The sequence below is a fragment of the Argiope bruennichi genome, chromosome 7 (assembly GCF_947563725.1).
Source record: "Argiope bruennichi chromosome 7, qqArgBrue1.1, whole genome shotgun sequence".
Taxonomy (NCBI): Eukaryota; Metazoa; Arthropoda; class Arachnida; order Araneae; family Araneidae; genus Argiope; species Argiope bruennichi.
Window position 1 is genome coordinate 57,854,155 of NC_079157.1, and position 23,068 is coordinate 57,877,222.

Here is a 23,068-nt window from a genome sequence, read left to right on the forward strand (position 1 = left end):
TCAATTAATGATCAAACAATTAATCAATAACTAAACAATTAATCAATTATTAAACAATAATCAATTAACTAAAACAATTATGATAAGATATACGTTCTGAAAAATTCAAATGCTTAGCATTTAAATTTTTACTAAACAATTAGACAATAATTCTTTTTCCCCATTGGCAAGTAATACCAATATTTTCAAAGTATAATTGAATGAGAATCTTCTAGAAACTCCCCAAAATAAATGTCTTCCAAAGTCTCAATTGTTTTCAAAAACATCTAATAACATTGCCAGAACTTTCCCATTTCAACACCTGTGAAACCTTCTTTAACAAATTCAGTTTTCAAAGATAAAAAAAAAAAAAAAAAAAAAACCTTCATTGCAGTTGGTTTTCCTGATTGCATCCAAATCACATTTGCAAATCATTTCATCATAGCTATTGATGATTCAAAATCACATAATTTCATCTCAGTTGCAGATTCATCCAGCATCCAAAAATGTTCTTTTCATATTCATCAACTAAATTCTATTTTCACGATGGAAGTTTTAATTATATGCTAAACATTATATTATATAATAATTCTGGATAAGGATATTTTAATTCTTGCAGACAGTCTTTTAGTCTTTTTTCATTTAAAAATATCCCCTTCCATTTGCTCAAGACCATAAATCTGCTCATTCAAAAAATTTATATAAGAAAATACTTAAACTAAAGCAAGCAAAAAAGAAAAAAAAAAAAAAAAAATTCTTGTTTTCTTTAAGAATAACTAGTAACTTAGGAATGCCATGGAATGAAGAAACAGATTCTGTTGTAAGGAAAGTTACATATTTCTAACTATTTATAAACTGGATTTCTCTAGAAGATATCAACTCTAACATAAAAATCACTACAAATTACAGCAAAAAAAAAAAAAAAAAAACTATCACAGGAACAATTATTAAGATTTATTTGGAACTCTCCAGAAATTATCTCACTACAAATTGGACATGAAATGAATCAGGAGATAGAGCAGAATATTTGTGCATTTGATAAGTAAAATTATCATCACTCCAGGTCTTCTGAACAAATTTAACCTAACCACCCATTATATAACAGTTGCAATCAAGTTAATTACATCACCCACATTATGATATATATTCAGTTCAAAATATTCTGTCTATAGAGAGGACGCTTGGAAAAAAATTAAAAACTGTCCAATGAAATCTTTTATGCAATTTCCTTTTATAACAAGCATCCCCCCCCCTCCCAGGAAAACAAATCTCACCATCTATTCACTTTTCTTCAAGTTCTCAAGTGTTTGGCACATATAAATGCAACCCTTTTGCTTTTAGTGGATAACTGCCTATATTGTAATATAACCCACACTGCTAACTATCAAGTTTTCTGATAGTGTATACACATTTCTGCAATATGCATTGAAAGACAAAGCTGGTATTTTAGATAGCGAAATAAAATAAAAATAAATGTTGCTAGCAACTAATAATATATCTCAATTACTGATAATTCAAATTTAATACTAGATATATTTAATAACTAATCCGTTCCAAATTATTATTAAGAACTTGGAAATGTGATCAGTATGCACTCGAAAATGTGCCCAATCAACACAATACCTTGAGTTGATTGTCACAGATTGACTAACGGAAGTTATTATACAAAATCTCGTACATACTAGCTGAGTGACTAAAAAATTATTTGTACTATAAATATAAAAATTTTGTTTTTCTGTATAGAAATTTTCTCTACCCATAAAGTTTAAAATTACTTAGTAAAATCGGTTTGAAACAAATATCCATCCATTAACAGAAAAAAAATAAAAATGCAATGCTAAATGAAAAAAAATAATGCTGAAAGAAAACACTAACGATAACCTTCAAATAAAGTAAAAATGTCATGAATTAGCAGATCTCAACTCATAAATCTTTGCTACAATCCAGCATGAAAAATGTAAATAAAATGGAAAATTTGCGATCCCATAACTAATGATTTTTTGACTTTACATCACTCTCTGTCATGTAATTCACTCTTTTGTAAACTTTTGTTTCCTTGCATTGAGATATTTTCTAAATGTAGAATTCTCAAACACGCGCAAGCAAAAAAATTAGTATTTACATCGGATTCAACAAGTAGTAGTCTATTAATAATAATAACGCACCGCAAAATGCAAGATAAAAAAAGACCGACAGAAAATAATAGAACTTCCAACTGTCTTATAAAGTGACAATATAATGAATTAGCATCATTTAAAAAACGTGCAGATCCTCAACTCATTAATCTATGTTATAATCCAGCAAAAATAAATAAATAAAACAACTTTTATTCTTCATGCCTAGCTTTATTCGCATGTGTATAAATATATATGTGTATGTGTAATGATATTTTAAAATCTAATTCAAACTTAATTAATTTCATAACTTTCAGTTTAATTTAGCCTATATTAACATCACTCTAAAATATTATCTTATTTCCTGATCCCATTCCACCTTTTCTATTTAATTAATTCAATACGAGTTATAAAATTTCTGAATCGGCCAAAAGCCGACAAGTTCCCACACTCCGACTGAAGGGATAAAACACTGCTGACTTAAACAAATTCTCCTAAAAGATCCCTATAATTCCCTTGCCTGTGGTCGACATGTGTTGAGAAATCTCTATCAAAATTTCATGGCATATAAGAACAGGGATAATTAATTTCTCCCTCTTTTGCATCGCGCTGTGAACAGACGTACCTTGTCCGTGCCTCTTGGACAAAAAATCATGCCTCCCGGGAGGCAATAAAACGAACTTAGAAATTCAAAGTGTCATCATCTCTGACTTCGGCCACGACTCTGCTTCAAAAAAATTATGTTTACATTAATTAGTCGACAGGATTTATCTGTGCCAAATTTTCGAATGAATTAAAATTAAATCCGCTGGTGAGGTTTCGACGTTGTATTGCTCCGTCGCTCGCCGTCCTCCAGGATCCAATTCTCGCTGAATTACCTTAGCTTCCTTCAATGCCTTCCGTAACCTGAGACCTCATCCGATATTCCTGCTCTGTCCTTGTGTGCGTGCTCCTTATTGTATCTTCAAGAAGTTGAAGCTCCTTGCCTATGCCAAATGATCCAATTTTCCAAGATGTCACTTTCGTGTTATATTATCATCAAAATATAAGTCACTTCCGTCATCTGCTTTACTCTCAAGTGCCAATCCAGTGCTCAAAATTGCCTTTTGAGATTCTTCAAAAAGTGATTAGTGGTCTGGCTTAAAAACCAATGTCCATTTGATAAATTAAAGACGGACCAGTGTCATCTTTTTCTAAATTTTTTATTGACATTACACAAAACAATAATATAGATGACAATTTTTGTTATAGTGGATTTCGATTCATACTTTGCACCGTGACTACCCACGTTAGTTGTTGCCGAAATCCGTACGGCATCTGCTGAGGTATGTTTTCTTTTAGTTTACACTCGTGATCACATGACCGATTGGCAGAGCGCATGCACAACATCTAGTTTTTAAAAAAAATTTCCTGGCTCAACGGGCGAAAGTCAAGATTTATATTTTGTGCTTTTGATTTTATTTTGAATCGCATTTTTCAATTACAATACAATTGCAAATAATCTTTTTATATTATTATTCAAAATATTATGAGTTTTTATCATGTGAGAACATGATTTTTTTTTTTTTTGAGGTTTTTGAAGCTTCAAAATGCGTAGGCAACAAATTGTTGAAGCCTCAAAATGTGTAGGCAACAAACTGGCGATTTATCGCTTTTGAGGCATCAATTTGTCGCTTTTAGGGTTATTAATAAATAGTGCAGAAGGTTGACACATTTGGCGATTTATCGCCAACTAAAGTTACAACTTGATTTCCAAATTAATCATTCTCTGAATTCTTACGAATTGTCTTAATTAATTTAAGTCATTAACCAGTTTAAACCGGTTTGAAATAATCACGAGACTATCGGATTACGCATGCGTCAATATTTAGAAAAACGATGTTTTTTTTTCTGTTTTTTTTTTTTTTTTTTTTTCCTCATCTTAAAATCGGGCGAGCTCTAAAACTTTGTGTGCCAGCTAGAAAAATTGAAAATGAAAGTTAAATATAAAGAGAAAGTGAGAGGGAGGGAGGGGGGAGAGACCAATAGAGAAGTTGATGTTTGTTTCAAACCGGTTTAAACTGGTGAATGATTTAAATTAATTAAGATAAATAATGACTTAATAATGTTCTCACACTTGAAATTTGTGATAACGAAATTTGCAGTCGAAGATTTCATTTTTTATTATTAAATTTTTTTTCATCAAATCTATTATTTAAAATTTATGTATAATATTACAGTGTGCTGCATTTGAAATTTATTTATATGCTATTAAAATCAAGAAAAATGATTGACCTAAATAAATGTAATTTATTTTTAAATTAAAAAATTAATAAATAAATAAAAAATTATGACACATATTATAAGAGAAAATTAGTGAATACCTCAGAGGAAATTTGTTACACCTCTGATTGTAATTAAACTATACTCTGTTATTTATTGTGTCAGAGTGCTTTTATGTTATAATAATGGACCAAGGTTCTTATATACTGCATAATGTCACATGATAATTAGAATAATGTAGTAAATACGCCAAGGGAAAAAATTTTTCACTTCTGACAGTTATTAAGCTACCCTCTATTATCACTTGTGTCAAAATATATTCTCAAGTTTCTAAATACAATTTTTTTTCAATTACCCAAATATTTTTATATTATATTTTTTATGTCTCAAATATTTATTATAAGAGTATTTTGAATCTTGTGTTTCTTACATTCATTTATAAGTATTTTGTATGAAATCTTTTCTTGCATCAATTATTTTTAATTCCAAGCTTTCCATTTGATTTTTTGAAGCTTACGTTTATTATTTTCATTTTCAAGTATTTTATATGAAACCATTCAATATTAACATTATTTTTACTGCCAAATTTTTCATTTGTTATTAGTGAAATCTTAATTTCATTATTTTCATTTCAATGATTTTTTTTTTTTTTTGAAATTTTTGAATCTTATTATTTTCAGTTCCAAATATTTTATTTGAAATCATGAGTATATTGATATTCCATTTGGGTGAAACCATGCAATATTGATGTTTTATTTGACAATTCAATATTTTAATTTCTAATTTAATAATCTTGTTGAGTCAGATTTTCTAGCATTTAAGAATAATATAGACAAATATACCATTTACCAAATTAAATTCAACAGCTGAGTGTCAACAGAAAAATGGCCACAATACATTTGTGCATACTATAATTTAATTTTTAATATTTTGTAGTTATTGTTGATTAGTTAGGCATATATAATATTTTCACAAATATAATTAGTCATTTTAAGCTTCTAATAAAAAACAATGAATGGGGTTTCTCTATAAATGTAAAGTGAAGGGAAACTTGGGTATCATTATTAATATGCATTTAAAGTTAGGTATCACTTTTAATATGCAATAAAATTTACATTTCTTACTTGGACACCAATGTAGGGTATGGATGTGTGTTAAAGGGCCCCTGCATACTTTCACTTCTTGTGGAGGAAGAAAAATTGTAATGATATTTTAAAATCTAATTTAAACTTAATTAAATTCCTAACTTTCAATTTAATTTAGCCCAAATCAACATCATTCTAAAATATTCTCTTATTTCCTGATCCTATTTCACCTTTTCTATTTAATTAATTCAACACGAATTCTAAAATTGCCGAATCAGCTAAAAGCCGACAAGTTCCCACACTCAGACTGAAGGGATAAAATACTGCTGACTTAAATAAATTCTTCTAAAAGAGCCCTACAATTCCCTTGCCTGTGGTCGACGTAGAGAAATCCCTATCAAAATTTCATGGTATAAAAGAACAGGGATAATTAATTTCTCAATCTTTTACCTTCTGCTTTTGTGCAACGCTGTGAACAGATGTCCATGCCATTTGTACCAAAAATTATGCCTACCAGGATGCAATAAAACAAACTTAGAAATTCAAATTGTCATCATCTCTTACTTCAGCCATGACTCTGCTTCAAAAAATTATGTTTACACACACACACAAATTTTAAAATCTATGCTTCCTGAAAAATACTTTGAAATTTTATATCATGAAGTACAGAATATAACTTAAAAATAGCACAGTCAATGATTTTGTAAAAAAACTTATGTAATTGTTCCTTTAAGTTACATAATCTTTAATGTTATCATAAAAGTTATTATTTCTACAAATTTTTAATACTTTTAAACCAATAAATAGCAAAGCTATTATTGATTTATTCAATCATTACTTTCTTTGTTAATTTGTGTACGAACCCTAAAACACGAACATCCGACATGATTTTTCGTTTTTGCGAACTCATATCGAGGTATCGAAAAGTGGTTTAAGTCAGCATTTATGTAGTTTCATATTTTTGACACTTTTTGTGATAAATTGCTGAAACATGACCTTATTAGAGAATGGGGAACATTTTACTGATTGGGAAATTTTTTGCACGGGGTCCGTATAAAAATTTAAATTTTTTATTTTTTAAAGTTTAATCCCCTGAAAATTTGAATCGATTTCATAACATTTTGCACCTTTTTTTATTCAATTTTGTGATTTACAGTATATGTCTATGATCAATTTTTAAGGAAAAAAAAGTCATGGTCAAGGTTTTTAAGACACCTTATATATATAAGAACCATAATAAAATATTAATTTCTATTGGTAAAGATTAGGATATTTTTATTGCTAAATTATCTAGAAAATACCATTGGTCTGCAGAAGGTTTCAGAGAGTGGGAAGTGAGAGTTTTAGAGGAAATTAAAATAAAAATGAATACAGATATTGACAGATCTAAAGAACGCGGGATTTATTTTAGCAAAGTTTTATAAAAAGAAATAAAAAAATTAAAAGAAAAATTTGTTATCACAGTAATAGATAAATCAGCAAATAATTTCTGTTGAATTTGTAAATATTATTATAACGAATTATTAATTAATGAATGTAACTCTAACGCAACTTATATTTTGAAGAACACTGGGAAAAAGGAATTAGATAAAAGAATGCTAGCTTTCGCAACCCCCCCCCCCAAAAAAAAACAACCAAAATTAAAACTTGCTCTCTAAACTACCCTTATTTATTTCCAACAGTTACATTTCATAAAAATCCATTAAAATTGAGATTCATGACTTGTAGCACTGGCAGTTATAATTACTATACGGGAAAACATTTCTTTAAATACTTAAAAATTATCCTGGACAAAATCAAAGATGAGGATAACTTTATAATTAATAGTAACAAAGAAGTACTGGATTTTCTTAAAGATAACAACATTATATTTTGACAACTTAATAAACTTAATACATTTGATTTCGAAAATTTATACACCAATCTACCTTATTAAAAATTAATAACTGTCTCTACTTTTATATATGACGAATATTTAAATAAGATGCTATTCCTAAAACTAACTGCTGGAATTATATAATTTAAATATTACCGAAAATTATGTTTTTAATGGAATTAATTTTTATATACAATTAAAGGGCATTCTAATGGGAACAGAACAGCTTTCTCAAGTACTTTGGTCAATATTTTCCTACATTATTATGAGAAAAAAATAATTAAATATAATTTAATAAATAGGTGGAGGTATATTGATGACTTACTTTTGATAAACTTAGATAATACCAATATTGTCACTAATTACTATCCAAAAGATTTAATTCTAACAGAAATAAATAAAAATCAACTCGAGACCACCTTTCTGGATTTAAAAATCGAAATAGCTAATGATAAAACAATAGTTGGTATCTAGACTAAAAGGGATGCATTCAACTTTAAAATAACGAAACTTTGTAATTCATTTTAATCTAAACTCTAAAATTTTCAAAAATCTAATTTTCTCACAATTTAACAGTGTAAGGTTCACTTTGTGTATCGATGAAAGAATTGTAATCGTTTAGCTTATGTTAACTTGTGAAAATGAATGTTGGCAACAGATGTTTGGTTGTCGATGTTCGCCATGGTTGTAATCTACGCAGATGCTTTACCGCAATAATATATTTTTATTTTTCTAAATAAGAATTCTTTCTTAACATTTAAATTTCAAGAGGCTGATTATAAATCAGCCTTATATGGCGCAGCCGGAATCTAATGGACGTGCAAAGGGAATTTCAAATAATATTTTATAAAAACACATCGCACTCGTTAAGCCTTCTTTGGAACTTTCAGAATCCTCGCCAAGGAATGATAATCTCGCCAAGATTGTTTCTGCCTGAACGTATTCCAAAAATCGCCCGCGCATAGTAAGTGAAGTTTATGAGAAAATCAATATACTTTCATTTTACTTGTGATAAAACCTTGTACAAATCAGTGCGAGTATTCTAACGAATGTTGAATATTCATTTCGCATTACCTTCCAAAATATTATTCTGTTTGCAAAATTTATTGCTCGCTTTTTAAACAAGAACGTCGCCAAGCAATCTCCGCTTTTTAAACAAGAATGTCGCCAAGAAATCTTCGCTTTTTAAACAAGAACGTCGCCAAGCAATCTTCGCTAATTTATTTCGTTCGTCAAGAACAGTCAACAGAAATAAAAAAAATAAAAAAAGTCAACAAAACATGATATCATTTTTAATTCTTTAGACTCGCAACCGCTACAAACTTTAACGATAGTTCAACTGAAAAAAGAATTACGTTTCAGAAATCTTTCGCTAACTGGAAATAAGAACGAACTAATTTTGCGTATTGTAGAGGATAATAATAAAAGAAATAGTGAAGGAACTTTCGAAGAATTAAATGTTCTTCGAGTGCAGAATCTTAATAACGCTGAGGAGGCAATTTCTGATAATGCACATTTATTGACAGAGATTGAATCTCTGCGAAAACAAGTAGAACTTTTAAGTAATTCTTCTACACAATCGCCACTTCCTATGCCTCCGCCCTCTCAAATAGATCCGAATATCGCAGCTATTCTTTCTACATTAATGGAAACGGAAAAACAATTTTTAGAAAGACAAGTAAATCCAAATGTGATTCAAATCACATCTACAAATGACACTGCAAATTCAATCCAAATATTTAAAGGTGATATAATTGAAAATGCACTTGAATGGTTAAAGGAAGTTGAAAGAATTTCAACTTTAGCTAACTGGTCCGACGAATTAAAATTAACTAATGCTATTTCTCGTCTCAGGATCTGCAAAAAATTGTTAATTAACAACAGGAAAAAATTTTAATGATTGGATTATTTGGAAAAATGCTCTCGCCTCAAGATTTAAAAGGCGTATTACAATGCAAGAATTTTTGGCTCACCAAAGTAAACGAAAGTTGAGGCATAATGAAAGTTTAGTAGATTATATTTATTCAAAAGACGCTCTTTTGGAAAAAGCTCCCTTCACCATTCCCCAACCTGACCGTATTTCTATGATCATAGGTGATATTACCGAGGAAAAATGGCAAATTGCATTAGCTACTCAAAATACGAATACTGTTGAAGAATTAATTGACAGGGCAACTGCACTTGATGCTATTCGCAGTGCAAAACAAGAGCATAAGAAACATTCTCCGAAATCTCAGATTCGATCTTCTTATACACATGATGAACAACGTCGTAAATACAATCCAGTAACTGACGATGTTCGTGATATTACTTGTTGGAGATGTGGAAACAAAGGCCATGCATCTTTTATGTGCAGTTTACCACCTCCTCCACGTGGTTCAACCATAGCTCAACCAAGAAACACGTCACGATAAAATCAATACACCAACAGTCAAACTAGTGCCCAAATCCCATCTTCTAGCAGTTCAACTAGTTCTGATAATAACACAGTAGTGAAAACCATAAGTTTGAACTCTTCAAATTTCCGCCGCAACTCGACATCTGGAACAGCTACAACCGCAAATAGTGCAAATAATAATTTCATAAATTGTATTAGAACTGAAACTAACAGACGTGCCTTAATACCTGTTATTATCAACAATGATATAGAAATTCAAACCCTCTGTGATCCATGTGCAGATATCACAGTCATTAAACAATCTTGTGTTCCAAATGATATAGGTATTAACCCGTGGACTGATGGGCAGTTCCAAGTTGTTGACCATGAAATAAAGCCAATAGGTTGGATTTCTTTAAACATAATTGTTGGTAATTTGGAACATATGATGCCTAAAATTGGAGTGTGCACCCAGCTTCCATTTAAGCTCATTTTAGGATTCGATTGGCAACAACAAGTTCAAGCTAGATGCACATACGACCCTAATGGCTCATTATGTATTTCTACTCCAACTTCATTTCATTTGAACGAATGTATTCATGCTTCGAAACCCAGCATAAACTGTGTCGCTCTTCATCCACCCTCACTACCATCATTAGATGATGTTACTTTGCCAGAAGCAACACCCAATATAATTTCATCCGAAACAAACCTTATCCCTAAATCCGCAGGACTCTCTACAACTCAACAAGCTCAACTTGATGCAGTAATTGGAAAATTTACTGATGTTTTTTATTCGAATGATGATAACATTGGACTGTGTCCATATGTGGAATTCAAAATCGAATTGCAACATGAAAAGCCTATTAGATGTAGACCTTATAGACTTTCAGAGCCTGATCGCCAGTTTCTAAAAACGCAAATTGAAAAATGGTTAAAACAAGGAATTTGCCGTCATTCCAACTCACCATACGCAGCACCAGCTTTCATTGTGGAGCAGCCCTTTCATGAAAGTACTCCTAGGCGAGTTGTGGTAGATTTCTCTCGCACTATTGATCCTATCACAAATATTGATCCGCACCCAATCGACCAAATGGAAGACGTTATTCAACGCATGGCAGGCAATAGCTACAATTCTAAAATGGATGTAAAATCTGCATTTAACTGCATTCCCATAAAAGACATTGACACCTACAAAACTGGATTTGTCACTCCTGACGGACATTATGAATTTCTTCGAATGCCTTTTGGTGTCACAAATGGCCCATCTACAATGACAAGAGCGATTAAATTAGCCTACAGTCATCTGGCACCCCACAATGTCAACACATACATTGATGATATATCAACTTCTCATGATGACTTCAATTATCATCTCAAAGTGATATATAAAATCTTTGAAGCAACTCAAAAAGCTGGCTTCAAGCTGACACGAGAAAAAACGCAATTTGCAGTATCAGAAATCACTCTTTTTGGTCGAATTATTTCTCAAGATGGTGTTCGTCCTGATCCGGAACGCATAGCAGCAATTGAACGTTACCTAACTCTCAAATCAATTCATGAAGTCCGTAGTTTCCTTGGATTTGCTAATCAGTTTCGAAAGTATATTCGTAACTATGCTGTTATTGCTAAACCTTTAACAAGCGTTTTAAAAGGTTTAGAAAAGAAGACCAACAATGCTCCCATAGTTTTAACAGATGACCAACAGCGTACATTCGAATCTTTAAAAACTGCAATTACTACTGCTCCAATTCTTGCGTATTTCAAACAAGGATTACCAACCTTTGTAGAAACTGATGCATCTTATTCTGGACTAGGAGCAGTTTTATCTCAAGAACAGAATGGAAAGCGTCGTGTCATTGAATATGCTTCACGTACCTTAAAAGATGCTGAAACACGCTACCACAGTAACGAACTGGAATGTACTGCTGTACATTGGGCCCTAACTGAAAAATTTCGACTCTATCTCCTAGGTCACAAGTTTCAACTCATCACTGACAACTATACAACCGCTTATGTAGTTGCAAAATCTACAATTAATCGAAAATTTGCACGATATTTAGTGGATTTGGCTCAATTTGATTTCACAACTGAGCACCGACCCGGAAAGCAAAATGTCATCGCTGATCACCTTTCACGTTTCCCAACACCACCTGTTTGTTTAACAGTTACGGCAAGTTATGAATCAGACATTTGTGTGAAACAGAAAAGAGATGACTTTTGCCAGTATATTTTTGGCTTACTCAGAGAAAAAAATCCAAACAAAAGGACAATGTCAATCATATGCAATTACAATATCGATAACAACACTCTTGTGCGAGTTAAAGATAATAATTCGAAATCTGTAGTAGTGATTCCTAAGTCAATGAGAAAGAAAACTCTGATCGCTTGTCACGATGATGTTGGACATATGGACGCAAAAAAAAACTCTTCACAATTTGCAATTACGTTATTGGTGGTCAAATATGCGCAAGGACTATAAAGCATATGTTCGAAGCTGTCATAAATGCCAAATTGTCAACCGACGTACTGCTAATGCCTATGATCTTTTGCAGCAATTGCCGCTTCCATCCACACTTTGGGAAATTGTATCTGCTGACCACATAATCTGTTTGCCAGAAACAAAAAATGGAAATACAAATATGCTTGTCCAAATTGACCACACCACACGCTATGTAATTGCAACACCTTCTGCATCTCTCGCCGCTCATACAGTGACTGATGCTCTGTATCATAATATAATACTTAGATATGGACCGCCAAATATGTATTTATCAGATGGAGGAACAGCATTTACCGCACGTCACACTCAGCGGTTTCTTCAAAAATATGGAATTACACCATCAACGACACCACCTTATTCACCACAAGCTAATAGTATCGTTGAAAGAGCCAACGGCATCATTGTGTCCTCTTTGAAAAAAATGATTGACAAAAACCCGAATAAATGGGACGAATTACTTGCAAATGCCTTACTCGCAATTAACACCACAAAATAAAATTCTATTAAGAAATCACCATTTTATTTACTTCATGGATATGAGCCACGCCTTCCACGTGAACTTCACATTGTTAGCTTCATAGATGACACGCCACGTGAAGACCAACTAGACCTTTTAACTTTGGCCAGGGCCGAAGCAGCAGATAATGTGTATGAAACACATTTGGAGAACAAGAAACGATTTGATCTCCATCGCAGATCCCATTCCTTCAAGGCAGGAGATCTCGTATTGTACGACTGGCCGAAAAACGGAGATAACAAACTTTCTCCTATTTTCAAAGGACCATTTGTGATTATACGTCCAGTCGGGGCCGTGTGCTACGAGATCAAGTCTACAACACAGCAGAACAAATTTATCAAGGTTGTCCACGTACAACATCTTCGCACTTACTTTAAACGAAATTCACCAACCATCGAGGAAAACAGCACAGACGAAGAGAATGAGAGCCACTGAGCCATCATCAAAAAGATATTGTTACAAACTTGTAATTTGCTTCCCATCACGGCTAGTATCACCGTAAGAAAGACCGTTGTAAGATCTGAGCTGAGCGGCTGCCACGTCAATGACATGAGAGCTTGGCGACTAAATGGATAATACCAGAAAGTTCGAGAAGTTTCATGATCCATCCAGTAATAACAGAGATACACCCAGGTACGCCCTGATTGGTCTGCAGTTTCTAGCCCCGTCTCCCGGAACTATAAAAGACGGGCACTCTGAAGCTGGGGAAGAAGTGTGTGTATCGGCGGAAGTTGCGTGTGAGAGTGGTCGTAGTCGCCGACGAGTAAAAAGACTAGAGGATTAGCAAGCAAGCAAGTTGCTGAACTATAGCAATTAAAATGCGCTGCGTTATTTCGATTAATTTGCGATATTTGTTGTAGAGAAAAAATTTTGTAACAATATTAACTGGTCTGTGTTCCCCAGAGACTTGAAGTATGATTTCATCAAAAACTTTCTTTTATTTTTACGCTTCAATTTAAAATTTCTTCTGTCTGTCTAAATTTTATATTGAGCGGGGCCGAATGTAAGGTTCACTTCGTGTATCGATGAAAGAATTGTAATCGTTTAGTTTATGTTAATTTGTGAAAACGAATGTTGGCAACAGATGTTTGGTTGTCGATGTTGTAATCTACGCAGATGCTTTACCGCAATAATATATTTTTATTTTTCTAAATAAGAATTCTTTCTTAACATTTAAATTTCAAGAGGCTGATTATAAATCAGCCTCATAACAGGATCAAAAGAGTTTGTAATAACAAAATTTCCTATATTGAAGCAACAAATAATCTCATTAAAAATTTAACTAATAATGAATTTCCCAGAAACTACAGTAATATTAAGTTTTTAATTAAAATAGGGATGATTTGGGATTAATCCTTTACCTAAAATAAAAATAAACCTTCCGTCGCATATTAAATGACTCAATAGATGGCGCTGAGACCCTCCAATTATTTTTTTACCTTGAACAGTGTTAGCTAAGACAGTTTAGGGCACGGGAAACACAATGGGAGAGCTTATGTTTTTTTTGTTTTTGTTTTTTTTACCTACTGCTGGTATGTACTTTCTTTTTTGTTTCCATAATTGGTTTGAATGTTATTATTTGGTTACTTCATATTATTGTATTTTTGCTTATTAGTGGTCATATTCTTCTAATTTATTGTTTTGTTTTCTTTTCTGTAAAAATGGTGTATCTTTTAAGCCTAATTTCAGGGGATTTTCGGGTCACGAGGAATCAATAGTTTGGACTTTTAGTCTGTATTTCCTCACAGAAAAAATCCCTTTTTTTTGAGTCCTAGACTGAGGGTGACCCTTGAGAAAGTTTTCAGGCCAGGATTCTTATTTTATTTGATTTAATTTTGATACTTTTTTTCCTATTAACTTGGTTTTTATTACTATTGTATGATACATCAGTATTTTAGTAGTAGCTGCATTTGCGCTCTCTAAATACAATGATGCTTTTTCTGTTCTTTTTTTAGTTTTTAGTTTGAATCAGAAATAATTTTTTAGTTGTGATTCCGAAATACTTTAGTTTTGTTTCCAAAATATTTTTAATTTTAAATTGTTTCAATTATAGGTTTTAATTACCTAATCTAATATTTTTGGTTAATTATATATATATATATAAACCTACATGCTAAAACAGAATATGAAATTTCGGATAGGTGAGGATATTTTAAAACAATTTTTAAACACAGCATTGGGTAATTATATATATTGATTGGCGAACTAAAATGAATAATTATTCACTATCAGCATAAGGACAAATTTTATGATTTGTTGGGAAAGGATTTAATTTATTATTTGTTATAGGACACATTCAAATTTTCTAATATAAAATGCAAATTTTATAATATTTGAAGAATACACATTCACATATCAAGGAAAGTATACTGCTATCTATGATAAAAGAACCAAGTTTTGAAAGATTTTATACATTTTTTGATATATCACTGTCATTGATGATGACATTATTCAATTAACCATGAAATCCTACAAAGAATCACCTCAAGTTTCCCTAATCATTTGAAAGCTATTATTCCACTCTTTTTTGAAAAGCACAAATTATTAATAATTAGTGCAATTTAGCATCAATAACAGCAAGATCTGCATAAGATCTTGCTATTATTGCTACAAGATCTGTAAACTATAATCCATATTCAGCTATCGCAAAAACTTGCTTCAAAACATTTGAATGAACTTTCATGATTAGCAGGGAAATACAAAAATATCAAAAGGAAATTTACCAAAATCCTGTTCCTCAACAATGAACTCGTTTTCTGATCAGGAAATAATAATTGAAGTTCATCCAAGTCATGCATCTTTTTGCTCAAATCAAGAATTTTTCTGGACCATTTCTCTCCAGCATGGGACTTATTCAGTGACTAAAAATAAAAATACACTGTTAAAAAAGAAAACCATGAAATAAATTAAAATAATTTATCTCTTTACAATTGTAGTTAACATGCATTATAATGCAAAATAATATATAATGCAATGTATTAATATGTTCATCTATATATATAAAACAAAGTCGTAAATCGTGTTAGATACACCATTTATAACTCAAGAACAGATGTACCGATTTTAATGATATTTGTTTTTTTGGATTCGTCTCAGCCCACGACCTTCGTAATACACAAAGGTTTTACGAAGGGGCACACTACCCAATGCCGGGAAGCAAAATGTTGCGCGGCAGTTTTTGAGTATGCCAAGATTTGCGATATGGCGCCAAAAACGGTATTCTAAAGGCCAGATTTCTCCTAAGTCACGTGAATCATGTTGCGTACACTTGTTTAGACAAGAAACAAGCGACTAGCTTCCTCCATTTATATATCAGCTCTATGCCGTGCACAGTAATAAAAAATTCAAACCTAAGATAATAATACTTGATCCATTGCAGCGTATCAAATTTATTCTACACATTAAAAAAAAATCTGGGAAGTGATATCTTATTTCTGAGAAACATTTCCGGATAGGGTCATAAAAAATTCGAGCATTTGGCTTCGAAACATTACAATTTAAAAATAATTGCCACTACTAAAAAATGAAATAGTTTGAATCTATAGAGGCTGGATTCTAGCATCCGGGGGCACTTTTTCAGTTTTTTGATTGGCAAATGATTTTCAGCTCGGTTTTGCTTCAAAATGAACTGTGACTGTGATAGTTTAAATTCATTTCTTGAACTTTGATGGCGGTCTTTCGAATGGAATATTATTTGCAATTTTCCGTTGTGTATTTAAAAATGATTTTTTATAATTCAATATTATTTCTTTAAAAAGCTAAAAAAATTGCATCTTCGGCGCGATGTTTCAAGTGCTGATTTGAATCGAGCAGCGTTTCTATACGATTGCACAATTGATTACAGCTCGCATCCTTTTATTCGCATTGGTCAAATGGACGTTGTTTGCGAACATTGTGGCGCATTAAAGTTTGCTGGAGAAACGCCTGGATTGTGCTAGCTTAGTGGCAAAATGAAATTGCATTTATTGACTTCGTCACCTGAGCCATTGCGTTTGTTGCTATTCGGCGAAACACCAGAATCACGACATTTTCTCACGAACACTCAAAAATACAATGGCTGTTATAAAATGGCTTCATTTGGGACAAACATTGTCCAAGAACCAGGATTTAATCGGACATTCAAGGTAATTTAATTTATGTTGAAGAGAGTCAATGTTCATTTTCTTTAAAAGATAAGTTTTGTTTAATAGATGAAAAATTGCTCAAATGTAGATTTCAATTACTGGCGAAAAAGTTTAGGTCAATGTATTTGTTTCTAAAATAAATAAGGCAAGCTAACATAAAAAAAAGAGAGATTATAAATGAGTAATATTGATTTCGCTTTCGACAGATTTAAGGCCAGATTCACCATTAAATTAGATCATTGCTACCTCTTGAAGATGCACAGCATAAATTCTTGCAAAGATACATCATTGGTAATATGGAGGAACAACTTGATACTTGAACGACGTGAAGAGAACAACCCAGCAATAAAAAGAGCAATTCTCCATTATCCGCAGCAATTACTTCATGAGCATAATGCATTAATCAGGCTGTTCAGAACGGCGTTGGAACGCATGTTTTGTTTTAACCAATTTAATGACTGAGCTTCGTAACAATATTAAAAACATTTTAATAGATTGAGATTTCGGTAAATGTGAAGTTTAATGTGCCCCTTGCTGCGCCAAGGATGCCAAGTTCGCCCATAAAGATGGCGGACAAAATAAACACTTCTGTGAAACAGTTATGGTTACTACTTTATGCCTTAAAATTATGATCTTTAGTGATAAGTACTGTAATTTTTATTTTAATCTGAGATTTATTTAATCTGTATCTGAAATTTTAATTTTAATTTTTAATAATTATCAAGAGAACTAACCGTTAGAGCACCAAAAGAATTATCAGAACTGCGAAGAATTCCATTGCAGAAGATTTCGTAAAGTAAGAATTCAGACGATTTTTTAAAGCGCATTCTGACAAAAAAGAATACATATTTTCTGTTCGTATTCACATTAAAAATAAAATTAGTGTCTTAGCTGTAAAAATACTTTTAATTATAATAAAATCTATAATCTATATTTTTTTTATTATTTTCAATTTAACATTTTTTATAAAATAGTTGTAGTTCGTGTACAACTCAACCATTAAAAAGTAGTAAAAAAACAACAACATTAGGGTTGCTAGAAGAGTGTTTCGTGGGGTTGCCATATTGGCGACAAAATCGGGGGGGGGGGGCACTAATCTTTCTTTTAATCGAGATTTCAACTCGCGTAAATTCGAGCTAAGCTAAGCTCGAGTTAACATGTCACTACCGAGTCTTTTTTTTTTTTTTTTTTTTTTTCCATGTTGTCCGTGATTTGTTGTGGAAAAACATTTAGGTTACCGGTCAATTTGCTTTATATTATGCTGCAACACAGAAGATATAATCTTTCCCAACAAACCCGAAATGCAATTAGGCTTCGGAACATTACGAATTAATCCACCGAAGAAGAACGACAAAACTAGGGTTTATACAAAAACCGACTTTTTGAAAAACCGGTTTTCGAATTCGATATTTCTAAAAAAACCGGTTTTAGCCGGTTTTCGAATTTTTGTCAAAAAAAATTGAATAGAGAAAAATAAAATATTTTTCCCTATTCTATTTTTTTTATTTTATTTTAATTTATATAAAATAACAAAAAACGAAATCAGTATCAAAGTCAAAATATAAAAAGCAAAATTAAAGATTGCATATACATATTAATTACACAAAATAACGAAAACTCATACAAAAATTTCAAATAATATTTATATTATTTTCACTAATTTTAATTTCTCCTAAGAAAATAGGATTTTTAAAAACATGAAATATCCACTGAACGTGATTAAATCTCTTACTTATTTTGGACACAATAGTGCCTTAAATTGAAAATACTCGTTCACTAGTTACTGAGTTTGGTATCAAATTACAAATCTAAGTTTTTTGTTCTTTTATTCGTTTGTTCAAATAATGAAAATTCAGCTTTCAGTGTCTTTGGATTTGTAAGTTTTTCTTCAGGGTCTTCAAGAAACTAAACAATTATATTATTTCCGACAGTTATTTTATGAACTGCTTTTAAATGATTATGTAGATTGCTCGTAGATGATCCTTTGCAGCTCAACATTTTATTACAATGATTTCAGATTGCCTTGTCTATCCCGAACTTTTTGAAACTATCCCAAACTTCCGACTAATTTTTATCTAAAAATGAAATTAAAGCTATTGAATTAATATTTTTGACGCTTATTTTACAATTTTATTATTTTAACTATTAATATTAATGCAATTTAAAATAATCTAATCTACAAATTTTCTAGGAATTTTGAAGGAAAAAAAAAACCTTCTTAATTTAATTCCGATGCTTGCTAAAGACATAATTTATGTTAAAACGTTGTGAAAGAAAATATGGAATATTTTAACACCCTGTGTTTTATTTAAAATTCCATTAAACAGAAGCCAGAAATTCTTATTTTACTCTCATTTTTGATAGAAGAAATTTATATAATAAAATTTAAATTTTAAAATGTAAAATAGAAAATATAAACATAAAAATTAAGGATAATACTTACGTTATTTTTACCAAATATAACAACTTTATATTTTTGTTTCTAGTTTTCACCTTCACAATATTAAGCAAACTTGTCGTAACTCAAGATGGATCGGATTCTGAGACCACATTTCGACAATTCCATTTCATTAAGGGGTGAGACGCGGAACGATGAGCACATTTGACCTTGGATTTCTCGCATCAGATACTTTTTAGTTCTATTTTTTTTCACGTATATGTGAGAGTTATGTCATTTCTGACAGCGTTTTATTTTAACTGAATATTTCGTATTGATATGGCTAGTTCAAGTGGTGTAAAAAAGCTTTCAGGAGTGGTACGAAGAAAATTTTATACGATATCATTAAATACTGTGATCAAGAAGCAGAAAACGGGGAATTATTTATTCCTTTCACACGTTCTTCGAAACGAGCCAGTCAAATTGCTGACGTTTCTATAGCACCGACTTCATACCGATAGACAAAACATCCGACGAGAAGTGAGATGAACTTTATCAAACTTTTGTTTCACCTAGAAAAAAAAGTGAAAAGGGATGTTCATGAAAAACAAATTGACGAATTCGAGGAGCAACTGTGCAGCGCACAAGCACTGGCCAACGTAACTTGCACCGTTGAAAATATATGTTTGCTGCCCGTTGCATAGAATGAATAGCAAATTAAATAAGTTCAAAATTAATTTTTACATAATAATATGAATTCTTAAAACCGGTTTTCTTAATTTAAAAACCGGTTTTCGAATGTGACAAATTTACTTTAAAAAACCGGTTTTTTAAAACCGGGTTTGAAAACCGACAAACCCTAGACAAAACGTACGCGAAGAGCGCCGCGTTAGTATGGCCCGGCTTCGAGTGTTTCAAACAGAAGAGCAAAGAGAAGAAGCCCGTGAAACGGCCCGGTTATCAATGAGAAATCGTCCAGCTCGATGTAGAGATCAACTGCGAGATCATCTTCGGCGCGATGCTTCAAGTATTGATTTGAATCGAGCAGCGTTTCTATATGATTCCACAATTCCTCATATCATTGCTTTTGGCCACTGTTCGTGCGAGACCGGACATTGCGGTAACAGTTGCTTCTTCTGGCACAGCGGCCACATTGTTGGAAGGTGCCGTACGGCTCATTCAGCGTAAAAGTTGCCGCTAAACCTACAAAATTCTCAACAAGTGACATGAAACATTTCGAAACAGTCCACAATGGCCAAAATTTTAGTAGCATCTAAAATCATTATATGGGACAAATGCACAATGGCGCACACACGCGCATTAGAAGCACTTGACCGGACATTGAAAGATCTGCACAATGACTCGAGATGCTTTGGAGGCACAAAGATTTTACTGTCTGGCGATTTCCGCCAAATACTGCCAGTCATTCCAAGATCGACTGCTTCCGATGAAATAAACGCTTGCCTCAAATAATCAAATCTGTGGCGCTATGTGAAGAAACTTCAACTGACAGCAAATATGGGAGTCGCATTGTTGAACGATCCATCTGCTGAAGATTTTTTCAAGCAATTGGTTACTATCGGTAATAGCCGTGTTCCTGTCGACGAATCGACCGGATTGATTTCATTTCCTCGGAATTTTTGGAATTTCGTTTCATCGAAAGATGAGCTCATTAACAAAGTATTCCCGAACTTCATTGATAACCACAAAAATCATAAATGGTCGAGTGAGTGAACAATTTTGGCGGCTAAGAACAAAGATGTGGATGATTTAAACTTCGTAATTCAAATCGTTGGTACTCTGCATTCATTCTAATCCATTTACTGTGTAACAAACGATGACGAAGTCACCAACTATCCATCTGAATTTTTAAACTCCTTTGATGTGCCTGGCTTACCACTGCACAATTTACAGCTGAAGGTTGGCTCGTTGGTCATGAAGCTTCGGAACTTAAACCAACCAAAATTATGCAATGGAGCGCGTATGATGATAACAAACTGATGATCAATGTTATCACGCGATTATACTCAAAGGAAAATTCAAAGAGGAGGAAGTTCTCATTCCGAGGATTCCCATGATCCCAAGCAATATGCCTTTTGAGTTTAAACGAATTCCATTTCCTATTCGTGTTGCATTCGCGATGCCGATTAACAAATCACAAGGCCAATCGTTGAGTGTTTGTGGTCTGAACCTAGAAAACCCCTGCTTTTCTCATGGTGGCATGTTCACATGTTGGTAAACCATTCACTTTATTTGTTCTTGTGCTTTATAACAAAACAAAGAATGTTGTATACCAGAATATACTTGACTCAAGAGAATAAACCCGAATATATCTATAGATTGAATAGAGAAAACGTCTTTCTGACACGCCATTGTACTACTTATTTTTGTAGTTTTATTGAATTTTTTTCCTTATATTATTATAGCAAGTCAAATAAAATCAAAATCGAAACAACCGTTCTTGAGTTATAAATGGTGTAACTAAACTGTTTCTTGATTGTTAGGCGATACGAAATTCGCCGGGTCAGCTAGAAGCAAATATAATGATGGTTTTTCTTGCAGGTACTAGAGTTCCTTGTCTAGTCCTTTCAGATTCTGAAGGGTTTCAAAATGTATATGATATACTGCATTGTTAAGTTATTGGTGGATTTAAGACACTGGGTGAAGAAAGAACAAAATAATTTTGTCTGTCTGTTGCATCTAATTTCAAATTGAATAAGTAAATGTTTATAAACAAATACACATTAATTTCCAAAAAGATATATTGCAAACTAGCCGCCTTTGGCGACCAGCCGGTTCGCCAATCTTAATGTTCGTTTAAATTTTAATAATTAAATAGGTTGAACCGGAGTTTAACCCCCTTCTTCGCCAAGTTGCGATAACGCGCGAAAGCTAGCAATCTTTATTATGCACTATAATTGAACATCTGCTCCTTTGCTTTTGAACATTTTGCCAGGCCGTTGTTGGCGATTTTTAAAAATTGCACCAAGCAGGGGGTTAAACTCCGGTCGTACCATTAAATATTTTACGCAATTCCAACTTTAACAGATTCTTCAGCAAAATATTTTAAAACTTCAAATTTTGATAGTCACATAATTCACTCATAATATTATACAGGCCTTCAGTCATAACGTGATATGTGTCTTTATAATTTTCTGTTACCCCTCGTAGAGTATATGCTTTAAATTAAAGTGTAAATGATTAATCTGCAATTAATATAATAATATTTTTTACTGAAACAAAGCATTTTTTTCAATAATATGATTACTGATAATAGAGTCACTGAGCGTTTAAACTTTATGGACACTAAAGAATATCTTTCTTAATTTATGTAATATCTCAAGAATTTGTCAACAAAATTTTCTCAGATTCATCATGAGCAGATCGATTAATTTTTAATTTAAAAATTAATTTAATTTTAAATGCATCAAACACTAAGAAAATAAAATGAATCGTTTAAAATAATCGGTTGAAAACAGGTTTAAAGAACTACTTAAAAAACGATGTACTTAAAACTATAAGCACATACAAAAAATATATAACTAACATAAATACAATTTAATTACAAAAGCATGCAACTAACCTAAAAATAATTTAAATCAAGAATCATCCGTTGATAATATTGTCAACAATCAGAACACAATGTGCATGCGTGAATTTTCAACGCCAGTTACGTAACGCAAATGCGTGAATTTTTCTACGCCAGTTGGGGTAACGCTCTGCAGATTAGACATTTTTAATTTCCTTTATTCTGTGTTATTTTAATTCAAAAGTATTTCAGAATGAATCTGAAACATGGATTAATTAACAATGTTTAATTTTAAATGCATAAAACATTAAGAAAATAAACAGAA

At 32.0% G+C, this 23,068-nt stretch overlaps 1 protein-coding gene across 2 annotated transcripts in view; it reads right to left on the minus strand.

Moving 5' to 3' along the window:
- Nucleotides 1-23,068, minus strand: part of LOC129976676 (transcription-associated protein 1-like) — a 273,583-nt gene that overhangs the window by 102,338 nt on the left and 148,177 nt on the right. For both annotated transcript variants that reach the window (XM_056090373.1, XM_056090371.1), the window contains exon 42: nucleotides 15,437-15,574. In XM_056090373.1, coding sequence (XP_055946348.1) covers nucleotides 15,437-15,574 — 138 coding nt within the window. The remainder of the gene's footprint in view (nucleotides 1-15,436; nucleotides 15,575-23,068) is intronic.